Raw genomic sequence first — 23242 nt, 5'->3', positions numbered from 1 at the left:
TGTCTCTGGCTTTGGATGCCCTCTGTATACTGGCCAGCGTCTTTGAGCTCCGTGCTAACCGTTGCTCTGCGTGCCAGCTGCCTCCTCGCTTGAGATGTCTCAGGCTGACTAGTTCAGAACATAGCTCCAGGCATTTGTTTGGTTGTTTTTTTTTGTTTTGTTTTGTTTTGTTTTGTTTTTTTAAATGGAGAGGTAGCACAGGCAAAGCCAGATAGAGACTTTTGTCTTTTTTTTTTTTTTTTTTGACAGGCATAGTGGACAGTGAGAGAGAGAGAGAGAAAAGTCGTCTTTTCCGTTGATTTGCCCCCGAATGGCCACTGCATCCGGTGCTCCACACTGATCCGAAGCCAGGAGCCAGGTGCTTCTCCTGGTCTCCCATGCGGGTGCAGGGCCCAAGCTCTTGCGCCATCCTCCACTGCCTTCCTGGGCCACAGCAGAGAGCTGGACAGGAAGAGGAGCGACCGGGACAGAATCCGGCGCCCCGACTGGGACTAGAACCCGGGATGTCGGCGCCATAGGTGGAGGATTAGCCTAGTAAGCCGCGACGCCGGCCAAGACTTTTGTCTTTTTAAATACAGTTTAAAAATTGTATTTGTGTGGTTGGGGGGGGGGGGGGCTGCAAGCGAGCATGCACAAGCATTCACGTGCTCCATCTACTGGTTCATTGCCCAAATGGTTGCGATAGTCAGGGCTGAGCCTGGCTATAGCTGGGAGCCTGGAACTCTTTCCAGGTCTCCTATGTGGGTGACAGGAACTGAAATACCTAGGCTGTCACCTGCCACCTCCCAGGGTGTGCCTTAGCAGGGAGCTTGAATTGGGAACAGAGTTGGGACTCCAGGCCAGGCACTTTAGTAAGGTATGCAGAAGAGAGGCAGCATCTTAACCGCTGATCCACGTGCCCATCCCAGAACTTGTTCCCTCCATCTTACTGTGTTTTGGTACCTGGAACACAACCTCCCTCCATCGCTGCCAAAAATACCCTTTCTTCATTCCGTGTGTGCATCATTCCTGTGTGTGTGCATGTGGCCATTAGGTTATTTACTTAAATTGACTGATAGTAATTGTAAGGTATAAAGCATGATGTTTCGGGGATATAGACATTGCACATATTGTAATTGTGGACTGTGTGCCAGGGTTCTTCCAGGTTCAGGGGCCATGGTGAGGGAGAGGTCTGACAGGAGTCCCTGCCTGCATGGAGCAGACATTCTAGCTCTTTCTCCAGGTGTTTCCCACTTGCAGCTCTTAATTACCCTCAGATCTTACATCAGATGTCATTTTGGACAGAGCCAGTCCACTCCTCTTTAAAACAGGACCTTCCCTGCTCAGTGGCACAGCACCTGTTGGCTTCCTTGTAACACCTTGATTTATTTGGTGGTATCCTTACTATATGGGCATCAATTGTGCGTGTGTGCCAGGGCCTGGGCTGAGCACTACCCATGCATTAATATGTTAGCCACGCCACTTGCAACCTGGAGGGGTGGGTCTTGTCGTCATCCCACCTTGACACAGCTCCTGGGGCTAGGGAGGGGTTTTTCATCTGAAAAGCAGCTGGATTATGTGCTAATGTCCATGACAGTTCTGAGATACGTGCTGTCCTGTTCTGCATTTTGTCACTGTTCTGCTCATAACCAGCTGTTTAAGCTTTAGCAAGTTTTCTAAAGTGTCTCTGAGCCTCACTTAGTTCTCTGTTAGAGGACAAAATGGTGAATAGTGTGCATACCATGGAAGAGTACGGGGAGAATTCCTTGAGTACATGGATGTGAGGTATTTGTGCCTGGAACGTGCTGGGCTCTGTATCGGTGTGTGCAGCATTGCTGTCTAAGTCATCATTTCTATCAAGCTGCGGGTTTGCCACTGAGGGTTGTGACTTGACTTTAAATGTTTTGGTTTTTCAGAGATTGTTTGTTTGAAGATACTATTAGCATCCGTTTTAATTACAGATTGATTTCTTTCTATGTTCTCAGACCAATCTGTGCAGGTGATAGTGGAAAGTTAGGCTTATCTGCAGAGAGGCTATTTTTAAACAGTGTCTTCAGTCATCTGAGTCTATTTTGATTATGTTTTTCTCCCTTGGCAACCAAATTGTTTTCTGTCCAGACAACAGGCACCTCTATGAAGCTTTCTGTATCATCTCCTTTCTGTTTTATAACTCCCCTCTTTCCGCCACTGAACCTTCCCCAGGTGTTAGACCGAGGGACTCTTGTTCTCCTTGACTCTAAAATGCCTGATGGCTCATAGGTTCTCAGGAAGCAGGTACTGAATTTGTGAATTTCACAGCATTGTAGATTTCTTCCTCCTGCGTGATATCTAGTGCACATTTTGTGATTTGTTCTGTATTATAAATGCAGCATGACTACCACTATTTTCTGTCTGTCTAGAGTCATTGTACTCTTTGGATCTTTTGAAGGTATCAGTAGATTGACTTTAACTCATCTACAAAAGTCTTGTATAACTTTGACTTTCCTTTTCTAATAAGATGGTGAAGTAAGTAATGGCATTAAAGATGGCATTAACTTGATAACAGTATATATTATGCCATGTTGAAAGGAAATAGATTTTATTCTGTCATGTTTCTTACTCTGGCTGCAATGCTTAACAGACTAGAAAAAATAATGCTTTTTACAAAGTGTACAGATTTATTTGCAAACATTGAGAGCATTTACAGAAACACACCAAGTACTGTGCTTAATGACAACACTATCTTTAGAAACTGATTTATAATAAAACTTTTTAAAGCTTATCTTCTTTCACAAGCAAGGTTATAAAAATCTATTTGATAGCTGAACTCTTAATAGAGTAAACTTAGGAAGTGCGGGAGTCCTCAGACACCACACACTGCTGTGCATCTCACTTGTTAGATAATTTACATTGTTAGGTGTCTGGCTTAAGCAAAGTTGGTAAAGTTGACAGAGAAGTTAACTAGGGCCGTCTACGTCTTGATTTGTTTCTGTGGTGCCTTCTCCAGCTCTGTAGCTACCCCTCCATCTTCTGGGGTCTACCAAGGGTAGAACAGTAGTACCAGGTTTGCTGGTCTCCTCTCATTTGTGGTGCATTTGGTCATCCCTAAAAATGTCCCTCTCAGTAGGTCATGAGACTAGTCTAGGTGTTAGTATATTCAATTGTTCTTTTCGGTAATATTTGTGGCCATCCTTGTGCCTGCAGTGATAAGCTAAAGGTCTGCCCCAGTACAGATAGGCAAGAAAAGGAATTCTAATCAGAAAGGAAAACACTGTCTGTATTCCCAGATAGGGTCATCTGTGTAGAAAATTTGATGACCCTACAGAAATGCTACTGGAGTTACTGACTGTAGCAGTTGAGCGTAGCAGGGTTGCATGATACAAGCTCATTATTCAGAAATCAGTTGTGTTGGCAGTCAATTTCTGCCTACTTCACAAAGAACAACCAGAGATTGAAATACAGAAAACAGATAGTAGGAACCAGCGTTGTGGTGCAGCAAGTTCAGTACCACGTAAGACACCTGCATCCCATACTGGAGTGCTGCTTTGAGTCTCAGCTGCTCCACTTCTGATCCAGCTTCATGCTAACACATCCTGAGAGACAGCAGATGATGGCTCAAGTACTTGAGTCCCTGCCACCCATGTAGAAGACCAGGATGGGTTCCAGAGTCCTGGCTTTAGTCTGGCACAGTCCTGGTTGCTACAGGCAATTGGGAGTGAGTTAGGAGATGGAATATCTCTGTGTCTCTGTTGTTTTGCCTTTGATGAAAAATTGTAAGTATGCCTAAAAAGGCCCCAGCCTCATTTACAGTCCTCTCAAACGTGAAATACTTAGGGATACGTATGACAAAACCAGGGGAACACCTGTACTCTGAAAACTACAGATCAGTACTCAGAGATGTTAAAGGCAGCCTAAGTAAATGGAACGATGAAATTATGAGTCAAAGAATTCGTTTTTATTTTATTAATGTCTCTATGTGCCCCCACATTACTGATAAGTTTTATGTAGTTTCAATCAAAATCTCAGATTATTTTGAGAAAGTTCATCTTGCTCTTAAAAATTGATATGAAAATCTAGAGTCGTCAGAACAGCTTTGAAGAACAAATTTGGTAAAATTAATGTTACCTGATGATAAGATTTATTATAAAGCTATAGTGGTCAAGAAGGTATGGAATTAGCATCAAAATAGATGTACAGATTAGAACAGAAGGGACTGGAAATAGCTCCACACCCATAGGGACAGGTGACTTTTGAGAAGCAAGTAATTGGAGCAAGTAATTGTCTTTACTGGTTGGCACAGCACTTGGATATCCCAGTGTCCAAAGGTTCAATCCATAACTTGTAGCACTTAAAAAAATCAACTCAAAATGAGTGGTTACATATAAATGTGAAACCTAAAAATAGAAAATTTCTAGAAGAAAATAAAGGAAAATAATCTTTGTAACTTTAGTTTATGCAAAGATCTCTTAGAAGTGACAACAAAAGTAAGATCCATGAAAGGATAATTTGGACCTTGTCAGTATTAAAATCTTGGATCCTTTGAATTCTTCAGAGAATCAAAAAAATAAAAATAGGAGACTATATTTGCAAGTGACTTCTATCCGGGATATATAATGGAATCTCAAAATTTAGTAATTTAGGTAACAGATAACACACGAAAAAATGTGCAAGCCATTTGGATACCAAAAAAGGTTGGTGGCATGTAAGTCCATGAAAAGAAGCTCAACATCATTAGTCATTAGGAAAATACAAAGTAAAACATAGTGAAGTACTACTGTACACTTATTAGAATGGTTAAAATTTATAAATGATCGGAGATTGGAGTGCCTGGCTTGCGTTCCTCACCATTTTCTGTAACTTTGTCTTGTCTTCTACTACCTCATAAACTCTTGGTGAGCAAGGCATTGTGCCTCTGCCATTATTTTGTCTAGTGTGAAACTCGACATGGGTGTTTGTACAATCTTCAGCCTGTTAAGTGAATGGTACAAAACTGGCTTGACACATCTTAAATGATGTGTAGGTAACGGAATTAGCATCCTTCAAACACAGGTGCTGTGGATTAGGATTGTGAAAGGAGCAGAGGAAGTTGGCATATACTATTTTGGCGGGTACTATTCGGGGCTAATTTGTGAATGGAGGTGTTTCTGTGTTTAAATGTTTTGTTGTCCTAGAGATGTATTATCTTTATTTTTATCTGTCCATGTATATTATATACACAAATGTGTCAAAATATTTCCTAAAAATTGGTTGCTTTGAGCATTCAGATGGGGCTGTCACCCTTGTTCCTTTGACTTATTTTAGAATGTAGTTAAGTCCTTGGGAAAATGACTTAAGTCATCGGTAAAGAATGCCACCAAAATAGCTTCTCACTTAAGTTCCCATCCCCAGAGCTAACCCGCAGGAGGTTCTGATAAATGCAAATATTTAATAACTTGTATTTTTCTTTCTCCTTAAACACAGGCTCTCTGGTCCTGGAGGCAGGATCATGTGGTGGATTCTTGGCAGTCAGCAGTCTGTGGAGCTTTTGCAGGTGCAGAGGATTATATTATACTGGGAAAGACTGAAGAGCGGGGAGAAAAATGTGAAAATAATAACGATACAAAAACAACATTCTTTAGAAATTCCAGATTGTTTAGATGAAGAGAGCTTCGCTAGCTGTTTCAGAGGGGTGTTGTGGAAAAAAAGCCGCTCAAAAGGTGTCAGGCTGAAAGACAGCCAATTTGTTTTTGACAAATTTTTCTTTTTCTTTTTATCTTTATTAAAGCCTTCACTCAAACCCTTGGATTATCTTCAAGATGACTGATGAGGGCCTCTGTGGGAAGAGGCTGGCGGAGTGGGTGCGGGGCTGCCGGTGCAGCTGTCTGCCTTGAGCAGTGCTGCGGGGTTTAAGTGCTTTCTGCAGAAGGCAATGATTCACAGCTCCTGTGACGTGTTTGACAGCGACGCTGATTAACCGGTGTCAGGAGAGCACAGGCTGCTCCACGGCTTACTGAAGGCTCAGCTGCCCTGGGTAGAAGACAGGGCGGTCTGAACATCTGGGCATGTTGGAGACATGACAGCAAGAACAGAGTGACAATAGGCACTGTTGTGTTACCCATCACTGAGTCACAGGAATTTCCCAGTGAGGTTTTAATGAGAACTCAGATTGGTTAAGGAATTCAGAAAGTGATACCCTTTAAAAGCCTAAGGGACAAATAGGGTTTGTTATTACAATTAGTGGTCAATTAGAATTACAGTGGACACAAAGTAGAAACTTTCTAGGTAATTTTCAACTGTTAACTTACAAGGGAAGCCCCGATTGACGGAAGGGTAGCTTTAGGATATAAACTTAAATAGAAAACAGTTCTTTTCCAATTCGTTTAATGCTTGTTGGAATTTTTTTTTTGGGGGGGGGGGAAGAGTGGGAAAAAAGAAAAGCACATTTTATAGGATCCTTCAAGTAAGTACACTTCTCTGACTTTAAGAATTGCTAATGAAATGTAAAGATCTTGCCTCTGGATATCAAACTACCTAGACTGCTCACGATCGATAATTGTTCCCACACGACACGTAGACATGGAATAAATTGTGTCCAAGGCATAGGTGGTCGCGATTGATTTTCCGAGGTCAGGAGTCCTTATCCCCTAGTCCTTAAGAGCAGTGGACTTTTTTGTTGACTTTCTCGTGGACCCTGGGGACAAAATGAGCATTTGGAAATTTAGCCATTGTGGATAAAGGCCACTTCTTAAAGTTAACAGTTTCTGAAAATTTCCATGTGCCCAAAGAAGAGGTATATATTCTCTGGTCCCATTCCTCACATAGTCTGTTGTAGGCGTAAGTGCTTAGATTTGTCAGGAGAGAAAGGAGGAAGCTTTGTGTCAGGCAGGTGCATTCTAGTAGGAACCTTTTCAGCGACACAGCCTGGGCTCTGGGGACGCCTGAGGACACTGGGGGGTGGGGAAGGGAAGTGAGGTGTGGAAGCCCCACTTGTGAGCACAGGCTGAGCTGACAGGCTGGCTTGTCTCTGCTGCCCCCCCCCCCCACCAGCGGAGGAAGGGGACTGGACCTTTTGAGCCACGGTGTCCTTACCTGTGATGTGGGAACAGCCGTTGCTGTGTTAGTGCTGTGTAATCTCTAAAACTGGACACGTGTGGCATGACGGCTGTCTCACTGAGAACCACCCACACCCAGAAATGAAAACTGTTGGAGCAATTCACTAGCTCATCTTCCCTCCGCTCTGAGAGAGGAGCAGACGAATGAAGTTACTCTGCAGAGCGCTCTCCTCTGATAGCCTGTGGGTGCCAACGTTTCTCTCCTGTGGTCATCTTACTTTGTCAGCTGAGGTCCGAGTAAATGAAAGCATTTGCACAAAGTGAGCAAAAAATAGGCTGTGAGTAGATGTACACATACTTAGTAAGTGACATACACATTGCTGTTTATGCCCCTTCTTGCTTTGTAATTTGGTACATGTTGATCTAGCAGAGCAAGGGTCCTGTTTTAAAACATTCCTGAAGGATAAACATCATTTGGAAATAGTCCAGATTGTGAAAAGTGGTGTTCTGTGAGAGTTGCTTACAGCACTGTGTGAGACACAGCACAGCAGAATGACCGCAGCTTGTGTCACGCACAGCCCCCGTCCACACTCACCTGCTGCCCTCCGCTCAGCGCAGAGGCACTGAGAAGTCTTGCCCCTAAGTCAGAAGTTGGGTTTCTCATTGCCAAGTGTACGTTGGCCAGAGCATCACGCAGGAGCCTTGCTATCTCAGCCCACTCCCTTGCCTGTGCTTGTTTCATAAATGACTTGGCACAAATACCCAAAAATGTCTCTCGAGATCAGAGGTGTTGATGGCTTGTCATGCTCAGAAATTGTCTTGGCTTCTGGTCAGGGGTTAAACCAGGAAAATGAAGGACTTTGCCAACCTCCTCACATCAGGTGAACTTCTAAATATAAAACCCTGATGCACTATGCATAATTATGACAGCTGCTAGTGTGGTGATCTGAGGTGTTTTTTTTTTTTTTAACAATTTCTCATAATAAATGTCTTGTTACGTTCTGTAAGAAAGAGGGGCAAGAGGAGAGTAGTCTCAGCCTGGAGTTGGGGGCAGGACTTGAAATTCTAAAACAGGGTGAAGGAGCATTTGCGTGGCAAATGAGAAAGGCCGGCATGGTCTTTAGAATGCTCTGGGCGGCCCGGCGGTCCCGCCAGGAGTCCTGCAGCTTCTGGGCACTTGTGTGCAGCCTGCCTGTGAGAGGCGTGCCGAGGCACTCCTGTTCGTCTGGCACTGCTCGGGACTCTGGAGTCCAGAGGAACAGGGGTGGCAGCACGTGCCCACGGTGCGGCTGCGGGCTTCCCCCTGCCCCTCCAGAGCTGGTGCAGGAAGGTGCCCTGGAACAAGGGCAAAAAAATCTGCATTTGTTCCCCAATGACGCGTGAGATGTAGTTTGGTCATAAAAATGTGCTTTGCCCTGACTCTGGCCCTGGGAAGCAAGCAGCTGGCCTGGCGTTCAGTTGAAAGTGAACTCCGGTGGAGACCACAGGAGATTGTGTGTCCCTTGTGATTGCCACCCGAAGCCACCCGTAGTTGCTGTACCATGTCATTTCCTGTCTCCCATGTTAGCAAGTTCCTTGTATTTATGACCAGTAGCTTATAGTTCCCTTAGGGCAAATGTGGAAAATAACCACATTGTGAGTGCAGTCCAGGGCCCCGCTGCCCCCCCATTTTGACGAGTTACTCTAGTACCTCATCTTCACAAGCCCCTCTTGTAGCCGTTTATTTTTAATTGAAAAAGATGAAAGGCAGAGGTAGAGAGGGAGAGACAGAGAGAGAGGTTTTGTGGGGCTGGGCCAGGCTGAAGCCAGGAGCCTGGACCTCTATCCGGATCTCCCACATGGGTGGCAGGCGCCCCAGCACTCAGGCCATCTCAGCTGCTTCCCCAGGCGTAGTAGGAGGGAGCTGATCTGCAGGGGAGCAGTGGGACTGCAGCTGGTGCTCACGAGGGGATGTGCGCGTCTCACGGCGCGCGTGGGTCAGCACACTGCCCAGACACTCGCCCCTTCTCGTAGTCGTATGGAAAACATTCTCAGGTCTGTGAGTTAGAGACAGTTTTGTGTTTGAAGATACTCAAATTGATTTATTAATAACTTACATAAAATGCCATTTCTGTCATGGTTAGTAAACTTAGGGCCTAGTTAAGCCTAAGTGTTTCTGTCTTGAACTTTTCTTGCTGTTGCTTTTGTGAAACCTGAATTTGTACGAGAATATTGGCAGACACCCACAGCAGAGGCAAACCTGTGCTAATGGCCAAGATAAGTGTGCTATGCAGTTTTCAAATGTATTAGATGTATGGAGTAGTTTATGAACATTTTCAAGTAGGAGAGCCTGTCTTAACAATTGGATAAATCTCAACTTGTCTTTTTTAACCTGTATCAAAATCATTATATAGTGGAAAGTGCTAACTTTCAGAGTCCAAATACACAGGACTGGGCTCCATTCTAGCTCTGTGGCCCTGGGCCCACGTTGACTGGAAGATGGGAAACGTGAATACGAGGTCAAGGGGAGGAAATGCGCCCTGAAAGTGCCTGGCACATTCCTGGCCTGCCCGTTCTGAAGGAAGCACCTGCAGACAGCAGCTCCCGCCTTCCCCGGCCCCTCCCTTGTAGACGTTGACATGTTCAGTCCGGAAAAACTGCAGACACTTGTCCAGGGTCCTCAGTAAGCCGTTTTGAATGCCTAATGGGTGTCCTAGGTTAGAGATACGAAGGAAAAGCAGTCATTATGTCTCCCTGTCGAGAACAGAACTGATTCCTGTGAACAGTGCTGGGAGTCCGGCCGAATTCTGGACACTTCACATAGACTCACTTAATCCTGTGTCAAGGCCGATTTTCATTTCACAGATGAGAAAACTTAGGTCCCTAGGAAAGCAATGGCCGAAGCTCAGATTCCAGACTTGAGATCAAGTCCCAGTTCCGTGTGAAGCTGCTTTGCCTCTGTGAGCTTCAGCTTGTACACGAGCAGGTGGCTCTCACAGGGCAGGTTGCAAGAGTGAGCAGAACCTGTCTGATGACTAGAGAATGAGCATTTTACCTAAGGACAGCCAGCCAAAGAGCGGGGGATCTGAGCTCTGGGCTTCGTGCCTTCTTTCTCGCCAGACCACCTTGGACCTTCTCCGGTAGGGGAAACAAAACCAAATATGTGATTGCAGAGTGAGAAGCCTGAGCCAGTAGTAGTTGGTTGCTTTTTCTTTTCTTCCTTACTTAGGATTTTTAAAGATGGATGTGATGCTTTCCTGGACCCTATTCTATAATTAGAAGAATATTTACTCTTCGAGGGTAGAGTATTTGGTTTTAAAAAATTAAGAGTAGGTGGCCGGCGCCGCGGCTCAATAGGCTAATCCTCCGCCTGTGACGCCAGCACACCGGCTTCTAGTCCCGGTCAGGGCACCGAATTCTGTCCCGGTTGCCCCTCTTCCAGGCCAGCTCTCTGTTATGGCCCGGGAGTGCAGTGGAGGATGGCCCAAGTGCTTGGGCCCTGCACCCACATGGGAAATCAGGAGAGGCACCTGGCTCATGCCATCGGATCAGTGCGATGTGCCGGCCGCAGCGGCCATTGGAGGGTGAACCAAAGGCAAAAGGAAGACCTTTCTCTCTGTCTCTCCCTCTGTCTACTCTGCCTGTCAATTTTTTTTTTTTTTTTTTTTTTAAGAGTAGGATTTCAGGACCAGGTCCATGAAATTTTAAAATAACTTTAACAAGTCTGAGTTTTCAGGCAAGCTTTGAATTTGGAACAAAGCATTTCACAAATTTACAATCCAAAGTTGGCTGAAACAAGGTGGTTCTAATATCCATGTTGATTCACGCTGCTTAGCACCAAGAGACATTCACAGGAAACGAAACATGGACCATAAAAGAAAGTGTGAGTGAGGTGCCCCTTGGAGAAAGGCAGTGTCCCAGTGCACGTTACAGTACAGGGGAGGGTCAGTCAACAGCCTTGACACAGCAGCAGATTGCGAAAGACACCCGGCAGATCCCTTGTCTGTCCACGGCCACCGACAGAGAACTGTGTGCTCTCGGGGCCTCCTGAGCACACGCGTGCTCTGCTAAGCCCCCATACGGCTGCTGCTTTCCCCTGCCCTCATGGAAGCCCGCATAGCCTCGGGGTTGAAAAGGAATCTTTGTTCTGTTTTAAGTAAAATAGCGACACCATCAACTGTGGTCTGTGTTAACAGAAAAGATCTTTCAATTCTTCTTTCCATAGATATCGACCCTTTGTAAAAGGACAGTTGGCCATGACGGTATTTAGATAAAGAGAACGTGAGAAAGAAGGTAGGGAAGAAGCTGTACAGGAGAAGGCTTGTGGAATAGGCACAGAAGAGAGCTTAAAGTGGTGTAGCTTGAGCTGGCACATGCGCAGGAGCCTGTGGAATACAGATAGCTTGCCTCTTGTAACTTGCAGGGTCCCAGCATTGATAGCCACGCCTCTCGTAACGCCGTCCATTTTGCTGACGCAGAGCAGAGAGGGTGCGAGCATCCTGGAGTGAAAGAGCAGTGGCCCCTGGAAAGGCTGAGGGCCCTGGGGGCAGCGGGCCGCTCCGCTGAGTGCGCATTTGGCTGTGCATGGTTCGTCCTGTGCACACCCACTGAGGTCTTGCTAGTCCCTAGAGGAGCAAGGTAGACGGCAGGGCCTCGCTTTGCTCCCTAGGAGGGCGGAGCGTTATGCAGCACCTCTTATGTATGCAGCTCTCCTTCACTGCCACAGAAACGCAGCACGTGGACAAGGAGTGTGCGTGCAGGGGATCAGATCCGGGGTCAGGTAGACAGACGGCGTCAGAGAGGAGGGATTTGGGCAGTTAGGAGGAATTAGGAAATGAACACCAGATCGCCATGCGGTAAACAGTGTCTCACTTGAGCGTCGGGTCTCCCATACACAGGTGGATGTGCAGCCGCAGTCACCACCCCCCTGGACGTGGCAAAGACAAGAATTATGTTGGCAAAGGTAAGGGGGAAAACCGTGGAATGTGGGCACGACAGTTACGTCTGTTTGCATTAGGACTTGCAGGTTCATAAAGGGGATAGCCGTGCTGTGGCTCCTACCTGTATAGCACCTGTGTGTCCTCCGGAACCACTCATGAAACTGACGTTGACAGAACAGTACCCATGGTCATCCCCAGGCCCTGTATCTGCAGCATTTTACCATTGCCAACTCATTTTCCCATCTGCACGTACACAGAGCAGGGAGGCCTCTGCCTGGCAATACTATGTCCACATACTCTGGTGTTACAGGCGAGAGCTCTAAGGATCACAGTGTGATGAGCCTTAAGCCACAGAGCAAGGAAGTTATTGTCTCTGAACTTGGGTCATGCTTGGCCTTCCTGGTTGAGTTAAACCATTATCAGACTATATTACATATTTACATATATATAAATGATTTAGAAGATAGTTAAAGTATATTAAAACAATATTTTATGTGTGTATATGTGCACATATATACATGATTTAAAAGAAAATAGTTACGATTTAAAAGAAAAATAATTAAAAGAAAAGGCTAGACTGAGAGTTCCGGGAATGCCATATATACATGTGGCCCAGACCAAAAAGAGGAGAAAAAGTCGGGGCAGAATTCCAGGGCGGGGTGACAGGACCGAACGTAAGAATCTGGCCCTGTCTGGCATCGAGCAAGGCTCTCTCCGTGCAGTGTATCAGCTACTGAGGCAGGCCTGGCGATGGCACCGCCTATCCTGACGGCTGCCGTCACGCTCAGGTCATTCCCTCCCGCTTCTAGCCGCTTGCCTGCTTTCAAGTGCACATGTGGGCGAGTTCTGACAAGCAGCTGCCCGTGTGCCACGGCCAGGTCCCTGCTCGCTGCATGTCTGAAGGTGACCATGTCTAAAGGCAAGCAAGACCCAAGCATGCGAAGTCTGAGTCCTAGGCGAGGGTGCTGGCGAGCTGGGCATCTGAGCGCCGGCGCTCACGGGGGCGGTTCCAGAAAATAACCATTTCTCCTTCGCCGTCTTCTCCTGCAGGCCGGCTCCAGCACTGCCAGGGGGAATGTGCTGTCTGCCTTGCACGGGGTCTGGCGGTCCCAGGGCTTGGCAGGGTAAGGACAAGTAGAAATGCTCTCTGGCCTGACCTCTTTGTCGCTGGCTCTTCCGCCGTGGCCTGACACTGCGGGAACCCTCTGCTTTCCTGTGCTCGTGTTTGGGTGACTGTCCGCATGTCGTCTGTGTGTCGTCCGTGATGCTGTTTGCCGCTGCATATGGGAGGGTGGGGCCCAGTCACAGTGACGCAGCCGTGGTCAGCCTGTGCATCCTGCTGTTGGAGGACAGGCACGTGGACGGCTCTGAGTCTGGGCTGCAGCACCGGTACACGGGCTTCCGGGTGTGCAGCACAGGAATGCAAGTGAGGGAGGGTAGCACTGGTGGAGGAGAGCCTTGTGGTTTGACAGCTTTATTAGTAACGAATTACTTCGAGCATACCTTAGCATGGGGCGCTGGCTGGGGAGCTGCTGTGATCTGTAGTAGTGCCTGCCTGCCGCAGACCTGCAGCTTCCTGTCTTAAAATGCTCTCTAGGGTGGTACTTCACCATTGTTCGCGGAACTCAGCCTGCAAAGCCGTCTCGGTGTTGGGCTGGTTTTTAGGGTTTGGTGGAATTGCAATTTTCTCTTGGGAAGCACTGACCCAAAGGGCTGTGTGTGTGAGCACAGCAGCCGCTTCCCGAGGCGCAGGGCAGGGGCCTGTGCCCGGCCTGCAGGCCCCAGCAGGCTGCTGCCGCCTCCTGCTGCCAGGCGGACGGATCCCTTCTTGTGGTTCTTGCGGGCACTTGGCAGCTGGAATTCAGCCGTGAGGTGCTCTGGGAGCACGAAGCGTGCGGGTGAGGCCCCGCTCACAGTTCGGGCAGAGGAGCAGCTCCGGCCTCCTGTCAGCATTCTCCTGGAGGCAGGGGGAGAGCAGCTCCGGTCACGTGGCTTCGTTGAGTCCCCTCCGATGGCTGCTGCTGTTTGCCTGTAGGCCGGCCCAGTTCTGAGGCCGGAACGGAAGAGCTGGCCGGTGGCATGGGGCAGGGCGGGGGCGGGGCATGCTGGGAGACTGGAGGCATGCTGTGAGGCAGCTCGTGCTGCTTCCCGTTCCACCCTGAGCGGAGGTGGGGACGATGCCAGGAAGATCCTTACTGAGCAGCAGGTCGGAGGCTCGGGCGTGTTTCATGTGGTGCTTGGGCCACGTATGCAGACCTTGCCAGTGGTAGCTTTTTAGATCGTTGCGTCCAACTGCTAGGTTCTGTGGTCTTTCCAACGTCATTCCTGATGGATCGGGTGGCAGCTGTCGGTCAAAGCCCTGCCGTTGGCCCTAGCCCTGCAGGGTTGGGCAGCATCTCGGTGTGTCTCTGTGGGGCGGCACGATCGCTGGCAAAACCAAGGCCCTCCAAAGCCCATGCGGAAGGAACTGCCTTGAGCCCGTGATTCAGTCAGTCTGCCGTCTCCGCGGTGGTGCGCACCTGACTTGTAGCACTGCGCAGAGGCCTCTCCGCCTGGCCCGCGCCGTCAGCCTGAGCAGGGAATCTGCAGGTTGTGCCTCACATCTCACTCGGGCCGTACTTGACACGCACAGTGCAGTCCTTGGCTGAGGACTCCAGGCAGCCAAGGTTGCCGCTTGGAAGCAGATGAGTTTTATTTTGTCTCCTTAGTAATGTGATACAAGGTAACGTAGTCTGACTACAAGACAGTAATGAAACACAGAGGGAAGCCCTGCTCCCCCGGGGGCCTAGCCCTCACGGAGTCTCAGCTGCCTCCTCTGTTGGGCTGCTAGGCCCGAGCCAGTCTGGCCTCCCCCTGCCTCTTCGAGTGTCCCAGCCGATACCTTCCCCCACCTGTGACAGGATGGCGCTGCCCCACGGAGCAATGCCCAGGGGTGCCTGCCTTTGTCTGTGTGGGTGCGCGCAGCTAAGTTCATGTTGCAGCCAGAAATGCATGCTCCAGGGCACTTTTCTCAATACAAGTGCCACGCGCGCATGCCCTCCAGGGGCTGAAAGCCGTGGGAACGCTGTGTGTCCTGGCTGGCTTCTCCCTGCTGCCCTGTCAGTCAGCTGGCTGGCTGTTTTCTTTACTGTGCCTCTATGCAGTAGCCATTGGAGCCACGCGCTCTTCCCTGCTGCCGGCCCTACACTCAGTGCTTGGCTGTGCTCACTGGAGCCGAGGTCACAGGAACACAGCCCTGCCCTACTCGGAATTCTGTCTCTGCCTCTGAGCTGACTGGGGAGCTCACTGTGCACACTGGGGCTGTAATGCTGGCAGTGGATTCGGCTGTCCATCAGGGAAACCGGAAACTGCCCCCACCTGTTCCTGCCCTAGAGCAGCCAACACCATGCTGGCTTTTAGACAGAGTACGACAGACAGGGGAGTTTTGTGGCCAGTGTGCCCTTCCGTAGCTCAGCTCCCGCAGCCTGCCTTGTCCCCTTCCCTTTGTCGGCTGGGGGCCGGGAAATTGCATCGGGTTTTCAGGCCCAGACGACACAGTGGCCTCCAGTGATTTCTCACTTTGTGCCTTCAGCACCCACGCCATCCAGTCTGCAGGATGCTAAGCTGAGCAACTCGGTTCTTATTAAAAGTATATTATCATCTTCTATGTGATTTTTTAGTTATTTTTAAATAAGAAAAAGAGACTTAATTTTAAAAATACTTATTTATTGGAAGTGCAGAGAGAGCGGGAGAGCAAGTGAGCACTCCCATCTGCCGGTTCACCCTCCAAACGCCCACAGCTGCCTGGGCTGGACTAAGCCAAGCCAGGGAAAGGCATGTGCGGCCGGGAACGCAATCCAGGGCTTCCATGGGGCTGGCAGCGATCCAGGGCCCTGCGCCTCCACCGCTGTCTCCCAGGGTCTGCATTAGCAGGAAGCTGGCAGCAGGAAACTGAGATGCAGGATGTGGGCATCCCACCCGGCATCGCAACCGCTAGGCCGAACGCCTGCCCTGGCTCTGCACTCTACGCGTCGTTTCCACTTCATGACTGAAAGCCCACTTTCTCCTTCGTGGAGCAAGCTGCCCCTCACATTTGGGACACAGCCCCCCAGTTTCTGCCACGCAGGCGTAGTGCGTACGGCCGAGGGATCTGTTTGTAAGCCTGTTGGTGACTCTGGCCTGCCTTGTTCTTGTCAGCTGCCTCATCTGCCCCTCTAGTTTTCCACCGTGCCAGACTGTGACCAGGGGGCATCACTGGTACTCTCGTCTCAGCAGTGGCCCAGGGAGTGGCTTGGAACAAGCGTCTGCACGTGTCCCCTCCCGGCGACCTCGTCCCCCTCCTCTGCACTGCTCTGTTCCTAAGCCGACACTGGGCAAGGGGCACCTTCCCCGCTGCAGCCCGCTCTGCTGTCATGCCCTGAAATAGGCCGGGAAAGAGAGCAGCCATGCCGAGATCGGATGCCTTGGCGTGGGCCTGAGGACGAGATGCGGCGGCCACAGTCCTCCCCCTCTCCTCGCAGGGGCCACCTGAGACCTTGAGGCGTGGCGCGCCCGCCTTTCCTGGGCTTCAGCCCTCTGACTCCTTTTTAATGAAGACGGTTGCATCATCTCTAACGGGAAGAGGGGCTGAACGCTTCAAGGCAACTATTGTTTTGGACAGAGTCCGTCTTCAGTTGGTCTGTAGCCATGTTAGCCAGCAAACAGCTGGGCTCAAACGTCAACAAGCCTCCTTGGGAATGTGATTTAGTGCCCTCCTAAAAGGAAAAACACATTGTCAGTGCTGCGCGGGGCCTGACTAGCACGGTGTGTAAGTTGCACAAGCTGCGGGTTTAGAGATGATCCTTTTAATACACACCCGTGTTCTGAACTCTCCTCTCTTCCCAGGTTATTTGCAGGTGTCCTGCCTCGCATGACAGCCATCAGTCTGGGCGGCTTCATCTTCCTGGGGGCTTACGACCAGACCCGCAGCCTGCTGGGGGGAGTTGGCAGGCAAAGTCCCTGAAGCAGAGCCGCCCCACACCACTCCTGTGACGAGGAGCCCCAGGCCGGAGCCCCTCCTAGTGAGCAGCCGCTGGCCTGGCCACCTGAGCACCCCGCCCAGTGCTCAAGGCCCCTGTGCCGCCTTGAATGGTTTCCTCAGGACCCCTAATAAATAAGCTTGCCGATGCTGAGGCCCAGCCCTTCTGAGCTCTCATTTGCTCTTTCTCTTCTTGCACCTCATGCTGAAGTCAGCAGAAGGCAAGATGGTTATAATTTTCACAAAAAGGCTAGTTGGGGAAAAGGAAGCAGCCTCGGGCCCACGTGGTCTGTGGGTGTCCCCCCCCACACACACTCCCATTGTGGGAGGTCACAGCTGGGCTGCAGAGTAGAAGCGCAGGTGCGCAGTGGGCGTTCTCGCTGGGCAACCAGGCTGCTGTTGGGAATTAGACTCAGAGCTCAGCTAGAAAAGCACCCGGGTGCCGAGTGGGGTGGGAAGGGACGCGAGCAGCTGCCATGGCGGCATAAGGGGAGCCCGGTCCTGGGGGCCCTCCTGCAGGGGGAAGACCAGGACTCCGGGCCACGTGGACGCTGCTCTGCCTGGAGTTTCTCCTTCCTTTTTGGGGAAAAAATAATTAAAGGCAGAATGACTGGAACTCAGGAATACTGGCATCTAGACAAATGACTACGGCCAGATGCTTAATATTTATAAATGAACCTTTATTAAAGACACTTCAATGCCATTTGTTAGACACTTCAATATTTTACATGTTTTTCAATGTACATTGTACCAAAATTTCTATAAATAAATAACTTTGTACATAAAAGTAATACTTCCTCTTTCACATTGCCTCTCAGAAGCAGCAAATTCACAGATTGTGTGGAAGTAACATCAGCCATGGAGCTGTAGAGACTGAACCCTACATGTGCTTACCTTTCGGAGCAGTGGTGACAGCTGACAGACAGCGAGATGCACATAGTAACCATGCTGTCAGTGCCTCGCTCGAGCATCGCGGCCACAGGCACTTGCTTGCTGAGATTTGGAGGACCTTGTTTCAATGCAGTTTTGACTGAATGACACACGGGCACTCACAAGACGGTTAGCTATGGAGCTCAAAAGTGCAAATACACCCAGAACCGAGGTCCAGGGCTGGATCTCCCCTAGTCTGAACGGCGGGGACAGGCCTGCTCTGGACCCTCAGTAGATAGAAGCTAGCCCTGAAGACAAAGAACTGTATCTTTTTTCATCCCCCAAGTCCACTGTCAGTAATTCTGTTGGCAGAACTAAAGCATCACGGGAAGCTCTGAAAGCATCCCAGACCTAAAATCCACAGGAGCCGACGCCAGCAGCCGTCACTAACGGCCTCTAGGAGCCGTCACGTGGCACCACGAGGAGCGCATCTGCATTTGGCATAGAGGAGGCTTCCGGGAAGGCCGACAGGCAGTGCGGGCCTGTTCTCACCAGCTGCTCCCGGGCATCCAGACCAACTCACAACCTGAAAGCCGGAGCACCTGTCTGCCAAGGGCATCTGACTGCCAGGCAGCCTCGAGCCCGTCCTGCCAAGTGCAATACAAATGCAAGGACTTCCTTCCTTCCCCACCCACCCCAGACTCCCGGAACAAACGTCGTTTTAGCCTCTCCTAATCCCAGCCACGCGTTAAGGCACCAGAACATGTCCCCACCCCCTCCAAAGTTAAACAGCAACCTGATAGGAAAAATAATAGTGTCAAAACTGTATAATTTTTTTTCTGTTAACCATGCACTAAAGATTAAAATAGCCTCTGTAAAAGATATATAATATATATGAAATCTCTGAAAACTCTTATGTACAATGGTATCAAATACTTTTCCTGCCTTTTGTACACAAATAGCCTCTTGCATTTCTGTCCTTGAGCGACAGACGCTGTACACGGACGTTCCCGCTATGTACACATCAGCGCCGCTCGAACCCGAGCTGCTCCCGGCCTCTGCTCCCGCGTGCCTGGAGCCCTTGCCACAACAGCTGAGGTAGAAGCGCCTAGCTTCTCGGCGCCAACAGCAGCGGCCCCCTCCGCGTCCCGGACTCGGGACCAGAGTCGCACGCCTGCGGGACGTGCCCGTGGGAGCCAAGCAAGTGCTGGGCAAAGGCTGGGGCGGCTTCTGCGTGCTGCACACGGCCTGCGCTCAGCGCACACGACGGCTGCACGTCGGCCGAGTCCGCTTCATACAACCGCGCTAACGTCCGAGAAGAATCCTCTAGGCGGAAAGAGAGGGCAGGTCAGAGCCCGCAGGCCGGCCAGCCCCCTCCACCGGCCGTGCCACAGGCTCCCCAGAACATGGCAGGAAGTTACCTTTCCCCCCGGGAGCCGCCATTCTGTCGTGGTTGCTGGGGTACAGGGACCCGTCCGTGGTTGCACTGCCCAAATGCTGTGGCGAATGCTCTCGGCCGCTCAGGGTCCCTGGCTGGGTGCTGTCTCTGGCCACAGGCTGGGGCTGCAAGGCCTTTTCCCTGGAGGGAGTGTCCGCCGCAGAGCTGCAGTCCGTGCACACGACCGCGCCGCTGTGTTCTGAAAGAGCCAGAGAGCGCCATCGACACCCAGCCCCAGGCCCACGCCCAGAGACACTGCTCGACGCCAGCACAGGCACACGGCAGTCCTCTGTGGCCAGCTGTGCACCCAGCTCTCCCAAAGGATGTTCTCAGCTAAAGGAGGAGACATTTATGCCTAAGTGCTCCAGATTCTCTCTACTTTGTACACATGGGGTGACCCTACTCTTGGATGGCAGGGAAAACTTTTGATTTCAATTAGGTGCTGTGCCCAGTTAAGCATCATCTGAAAAATTACAGAAATTCAGTCACAAAATAGCTTGCTGGAAAGGTACTCAAACTGCACATTGCATTTGGGCCCCGGTTGCTTAGAATTCTGCAACGCTCAGGAACTGGGATCTGGCTTAGTGGACGGAAGATTTAAAGAGACACACCATTCTGGAACAACAGTGAGCCAGGCCTGACCTTCCTGCTTATATACTGAATGCCACACTCAGAGGCAGTCAGAGACCTCTGAAGCATCTTTCAGAGAGTGAGGTAAACCCAAATCCTGAATGCAGAAAGCAAGTACGTTTCCTGACATAAACACTGCATACCCATCTTAGGCAGGCCAGGAGTCCCGTCTGCTTTCTCCAGTGCTTTCCATGGCTCTTTACTAGACCCAGCGCACAGCCTGGGCTGCCTGCATGCAATGCCGTGAACGTCAGTCTCTGGAAATAGGCCCGTATCTCGGGGACAGACACCTGCAAGAGATTGCCACACGGTCCAAGGAACGGGCCACACTCCCAGCACCGTCTCTCTCACCCATGTTCTTCAGAAGGGCGGACTGCCGTTCCCACCAGGGGGGTCAACAAGGGCCATGTTTCTGACCCTCCCTTCCCACGGCCACATCAGACAAGCCCTTCTGAGGAGGAGGAGGAGGAGCCTTTTGCCCCAGCAGAGGAGCTCCCCGGCTGAGGCCCGAGCAGGCCTGGGTATACCCCTCCCCCTCTCCGTTCCCAGGATCCACGGGGCTGGTGTCTGGGCTCCCTGTGCATACACAGAGGAGGGACTGCATGTCTACATCTGTGCATAGCCCCCTGCCCACTAACCCCTCTCTGGGTAAACACAGCTGCCCCCTTGCACTGTGGAGGGAACCTTCTGGACTCCTTTCCTGCACAGACAGTGTGGCGGCTTCCAGGGCAGTCGGTGGGTCAGGCCCTCCTTTCTCCTGACAGAATCACAAAGCCCAGTATAATACTTTCATCAGAGACAGGACTGTAGAGCCTCACAGAACCGGTGTAGAGGAGGCCCAGAACACATGGAGCCTTAGTCAGGAAGCCCCACCCCCAGACATTGGCCCAATTTGCTCCAGCTAAAGCCAAGCCCTAGCCCAGGGAAGGGGTGGGACGCCCGCGCCTGCGCACTGAAACCTCACCATTGCTCTCAATGTGTCCGTTGGCCTGGTGGCCACCCTCAGTTCTGACCACAGTTTCCTGCCGGTCAGAAAGGGTCCCCTGAGAAGAGAGGTAGCTTGGGACGTCGGGTGGCACGATGGTTTCATCTGCAAGGGAACAGGACAGTGAGACACTGGGGCGCAGTGACAAGACACGCGCATGTATTCACTGTCAGGGCCAGAAGCGGATCCTCCCAGGCAAGGCCATCGAGGCCGTGTGGACACACCCTGGCGTAAACAGCATGATGGATACATCAGCCACAGAGGTCACGCGCAGGGACGGGAAGGGAGATGGAGCCCACAGAAGCAGGGCACGGGACGCCACTGAGCCAGCAAGGCCCCAGCGCTGCAGAGCTCACCGCGCCCCATTCTCGGTGCTAAGTTCCGGAAAGGCAGCATCGCGACAGCGGGCCTGAAGCCTCAGCTTCCCGGATGCCACCCTGTCCCCGATTCTGGAGTTCCCCAGAGGGTCAAACTGTTGAAAAGCCCCATGGACCCAGTCCCCTTGCCAAGTCCTGCGTCGTAACAACGTCACTGCTTCCGCTGCTGCCCGCGGACCTGTGTTGGTGACGCTGTACTCCTCGCTCCTCTTCCTGGTCTGGTAGATGATGCACACCCAGACCAGCGACGTCAGCACAATGCTGCACACCACGGCGATGGTGAAGATGCCCACGGTGGTCCCGTCCTTCCTGCAGCCCGGCGTGGGCAGGATGCTCAGCTGGCTGTGCGCACGCTCCGTGCCCAGGGCGTTGGACATCTCGCAGGTGTAGCGGCCCGCGTCCTCTGCCACCACGTTCTGCACGACCAGCAGCTGGTTGCCGGGGGTGAAGTGGTGCCGCTCAGTGAGGCTCAGCGGCCGGTCCCCCTTCAGCCAGGTGATGCGGGGCGGGGGGCTGCCAGTGGCTTTGCACTGGAAGGCCACCGTTTCTCCCACAGACACCACACGGTCTTCCAAGGGCACTGCCAGGGACGGAGTCTCTGTGGGTAAGGCAGAGACGCTCTGTTACCGTGTGAGCCTCACATGCTGCAGTCCCGCCTTGTACTCTGCACCGAGGACAACCCGGACATGGCCACTCTGCGGGCCCCATCACCGAGAGGGGATGAACTCGGGCCACACAAGCCCCGACGGCGGGCAGCCCGTGCTGGGCCACTGCGGCCTCTCAGCTGCCCCGCCCCACCCCGTTCAGCAGGCAGTCAGCACCAGATTGCCCCATGCCGGCGCCCTGTGAAGACTAATTCACTGGCTGCCAATCTTGTTTGAAAAGAAACTGAACCCCATGATCAAGAAAACCCTTAGCAAGCCCCAGAGTTTCAGAGGCAGCCAGTGCACTCAGGCACCCCAGGCTCCACCACGCAGCCTAAGTGTCTGACACCTGCGAACCCCTCCCCCCAGCGCCTGTTATCAGCGCCCAACCTAGCACAGTGAGGGTGGCGTTGGCAGAGATGGAGCCGGCCAGGTTCTGGGCAGTGCAGCTGTAAACGCCCATGTCGTCGATCTTCACGTCCGTGATGAAGAACACGTCGTCGTCCGGCATGACGTGCATGCGCCGCTCGCGGGCCGCCGGGAAGTCAGTGCCCCCGTCCTTCTGCCAGGCGATCTGCGGGTTGGGGTGGCCGGTGGCGGCGCACTCGAGGCGGGCCATGGTGCCCGTGCGGATGGCGATGTCGTAGGGCATCTTGGTGAATGACGGCAACACTGGAGAACAAACACGGGGGATGAGGGCGAGGCTGGGGCGCAGCCGGATGTGAGGCACTCAGAACCCCTACTCACTACTGCGCCTGGCACCACTGGCACCAGCGTCGGCCCGGGCCCCCACTGCCGCCTCTCAGTGCAGCCAGGCATGTCCCCTGGCTGCCCAGCTTCTCCCCAGCCTGGCCAAACCCTCCCAGGAGCCTCCCCTCACACATCGGGTCCGCCCAGAAGCGCCACAGAGACCAGAATTTGAGAAACCACCCCCCCACCTCAGCCAGTTGCCTCACTCTGTGGCGTCCTCTACAAGTGCTGGGGCTGATGCCTGCCTGCCTGCACTCGCCCACTGCCAGGGTGGGCTGGCGCTGTGCGGGGCAGGCCTGCGGGGCCCTCCCTGGGATGCACAGGACGCCTCCTGCTCCGTAAAGAAGCCGGTGCCAGTCCCCAAAGCCCCCAGCCACACATCCCTGCAGCTCCTGGCCAGACTGCCCCCGCAGCAACTCCATACTCAGGTCCTGGAGCAACAGTGAGACCCCACTCCCTGCCCCCCCCCCCCCAGGCCCAGATGGCCTGGCTGAAGGGGCAGCAAGCAACAGGTTTTCCTGCTGCCTGCTGGCCTAGCCACGCTGCACGTGGGACGCCCAGTAGACAACTCCTTGGGGTGCAGGTGCCGAAGCAGGCCACTGCTCATGCCATCTCCTCACCCCCACCCCAGGGCCACACCTAGC

At 51.8% G+C, this 23242-nt stretch overlaps 2 protein-coding genes across 24 annotated transcripts in view; one reads left to right on the top strand and one right to left on the bottom strand.

Annotated features, from left to right (window-relative positions):
* The window catches only part of SLC25A26 (solute carrier family 25 member 26), a 156680-nt gene extending 139616 nt beyond the window's left edge, over positions 1-17064 (top strand). For 8 of the 19 annotated variants that reach the window (XR_016214230.1, XM_008260905.4, XM_089305446.1 and 5 more), the window contains 4 exons: positions 5419-5488; positions 11867-11931; positions 12959-13032; positions 16772-17064. Coding sequence is in view for 15 of the 19 variants with exons in the window: in XM_008260905.4 (XP_008259127.3) it covers positions 5419-5488; positions 11867-11931; positions 12959-13032; positions 16772-16889 (327 nt within the window). In the remaining 4 variants the exon portion in view is untranslated. The other 11 variants (XM_089305448.1, XM_089305444.1, XM_089305458.1 and 8 more) reach the window with 3 other exon arrangements.
* Positions 17065-17563: 499 nt separating this feature from the next.
* The window catches only part of LRIG1 (leucine rich repeats and immunoglobulin like domains 1), a 118384-nt gene continuing 112705 nt past the window's right edge, over positions 17564-23242 (bottom strand). For all 5 annotated transcript variants that reach the window (XM_089305442.1, XM_002713424.6, XM_070050621.2 and 2 more), the window contains 6 exons: positions 22239-22520; positions 21383-21802; positions 20807-20932; positions 19986-20132; positions 19196-19411; positions 17564-19100 (listed from right to left, as the gene is read on the bottom strand). In XM_089305442.1, coding sequence (XP_089161568.1) covers positions 18883-19100; positions 19196-19411; positions 19986-20132; positions 20807-20932; positions 21383-21802; positions 22239-22520 — 1409 coding nt within the window. In that variant the 3' untranslated portion in view covers positions 17564-18882. The remainder of the gene's footprint in view (positions 19101-19195; positions 19412-19985; positions 20133-20806; positions 20933-21382; positions 21803-22238; positions 22521-23242) is intronic.

This window comes from Oryctolagus cuniculus, chromosome 10 (genome assembly GCF_051225735.1).
Source record: "Oryctolagus cuniculus isolate XC-2025 breed Fujian yellow rabbit chromosome 10, ASM5122573v1, whole genome shotgun sequence".
NCBI classification, from domain to species: domain Eukaryota; kingdom Metazoa; phylum Chordata; class Mammalia; order Lagomorpha; family Leporidae; genus Oryctolagus; species Oryctolagus cuniculus.
Note: the sequence above shows the minus strand (reverse complement) of the source record. Positions and strands in the feature narration are given on the sequence as shown.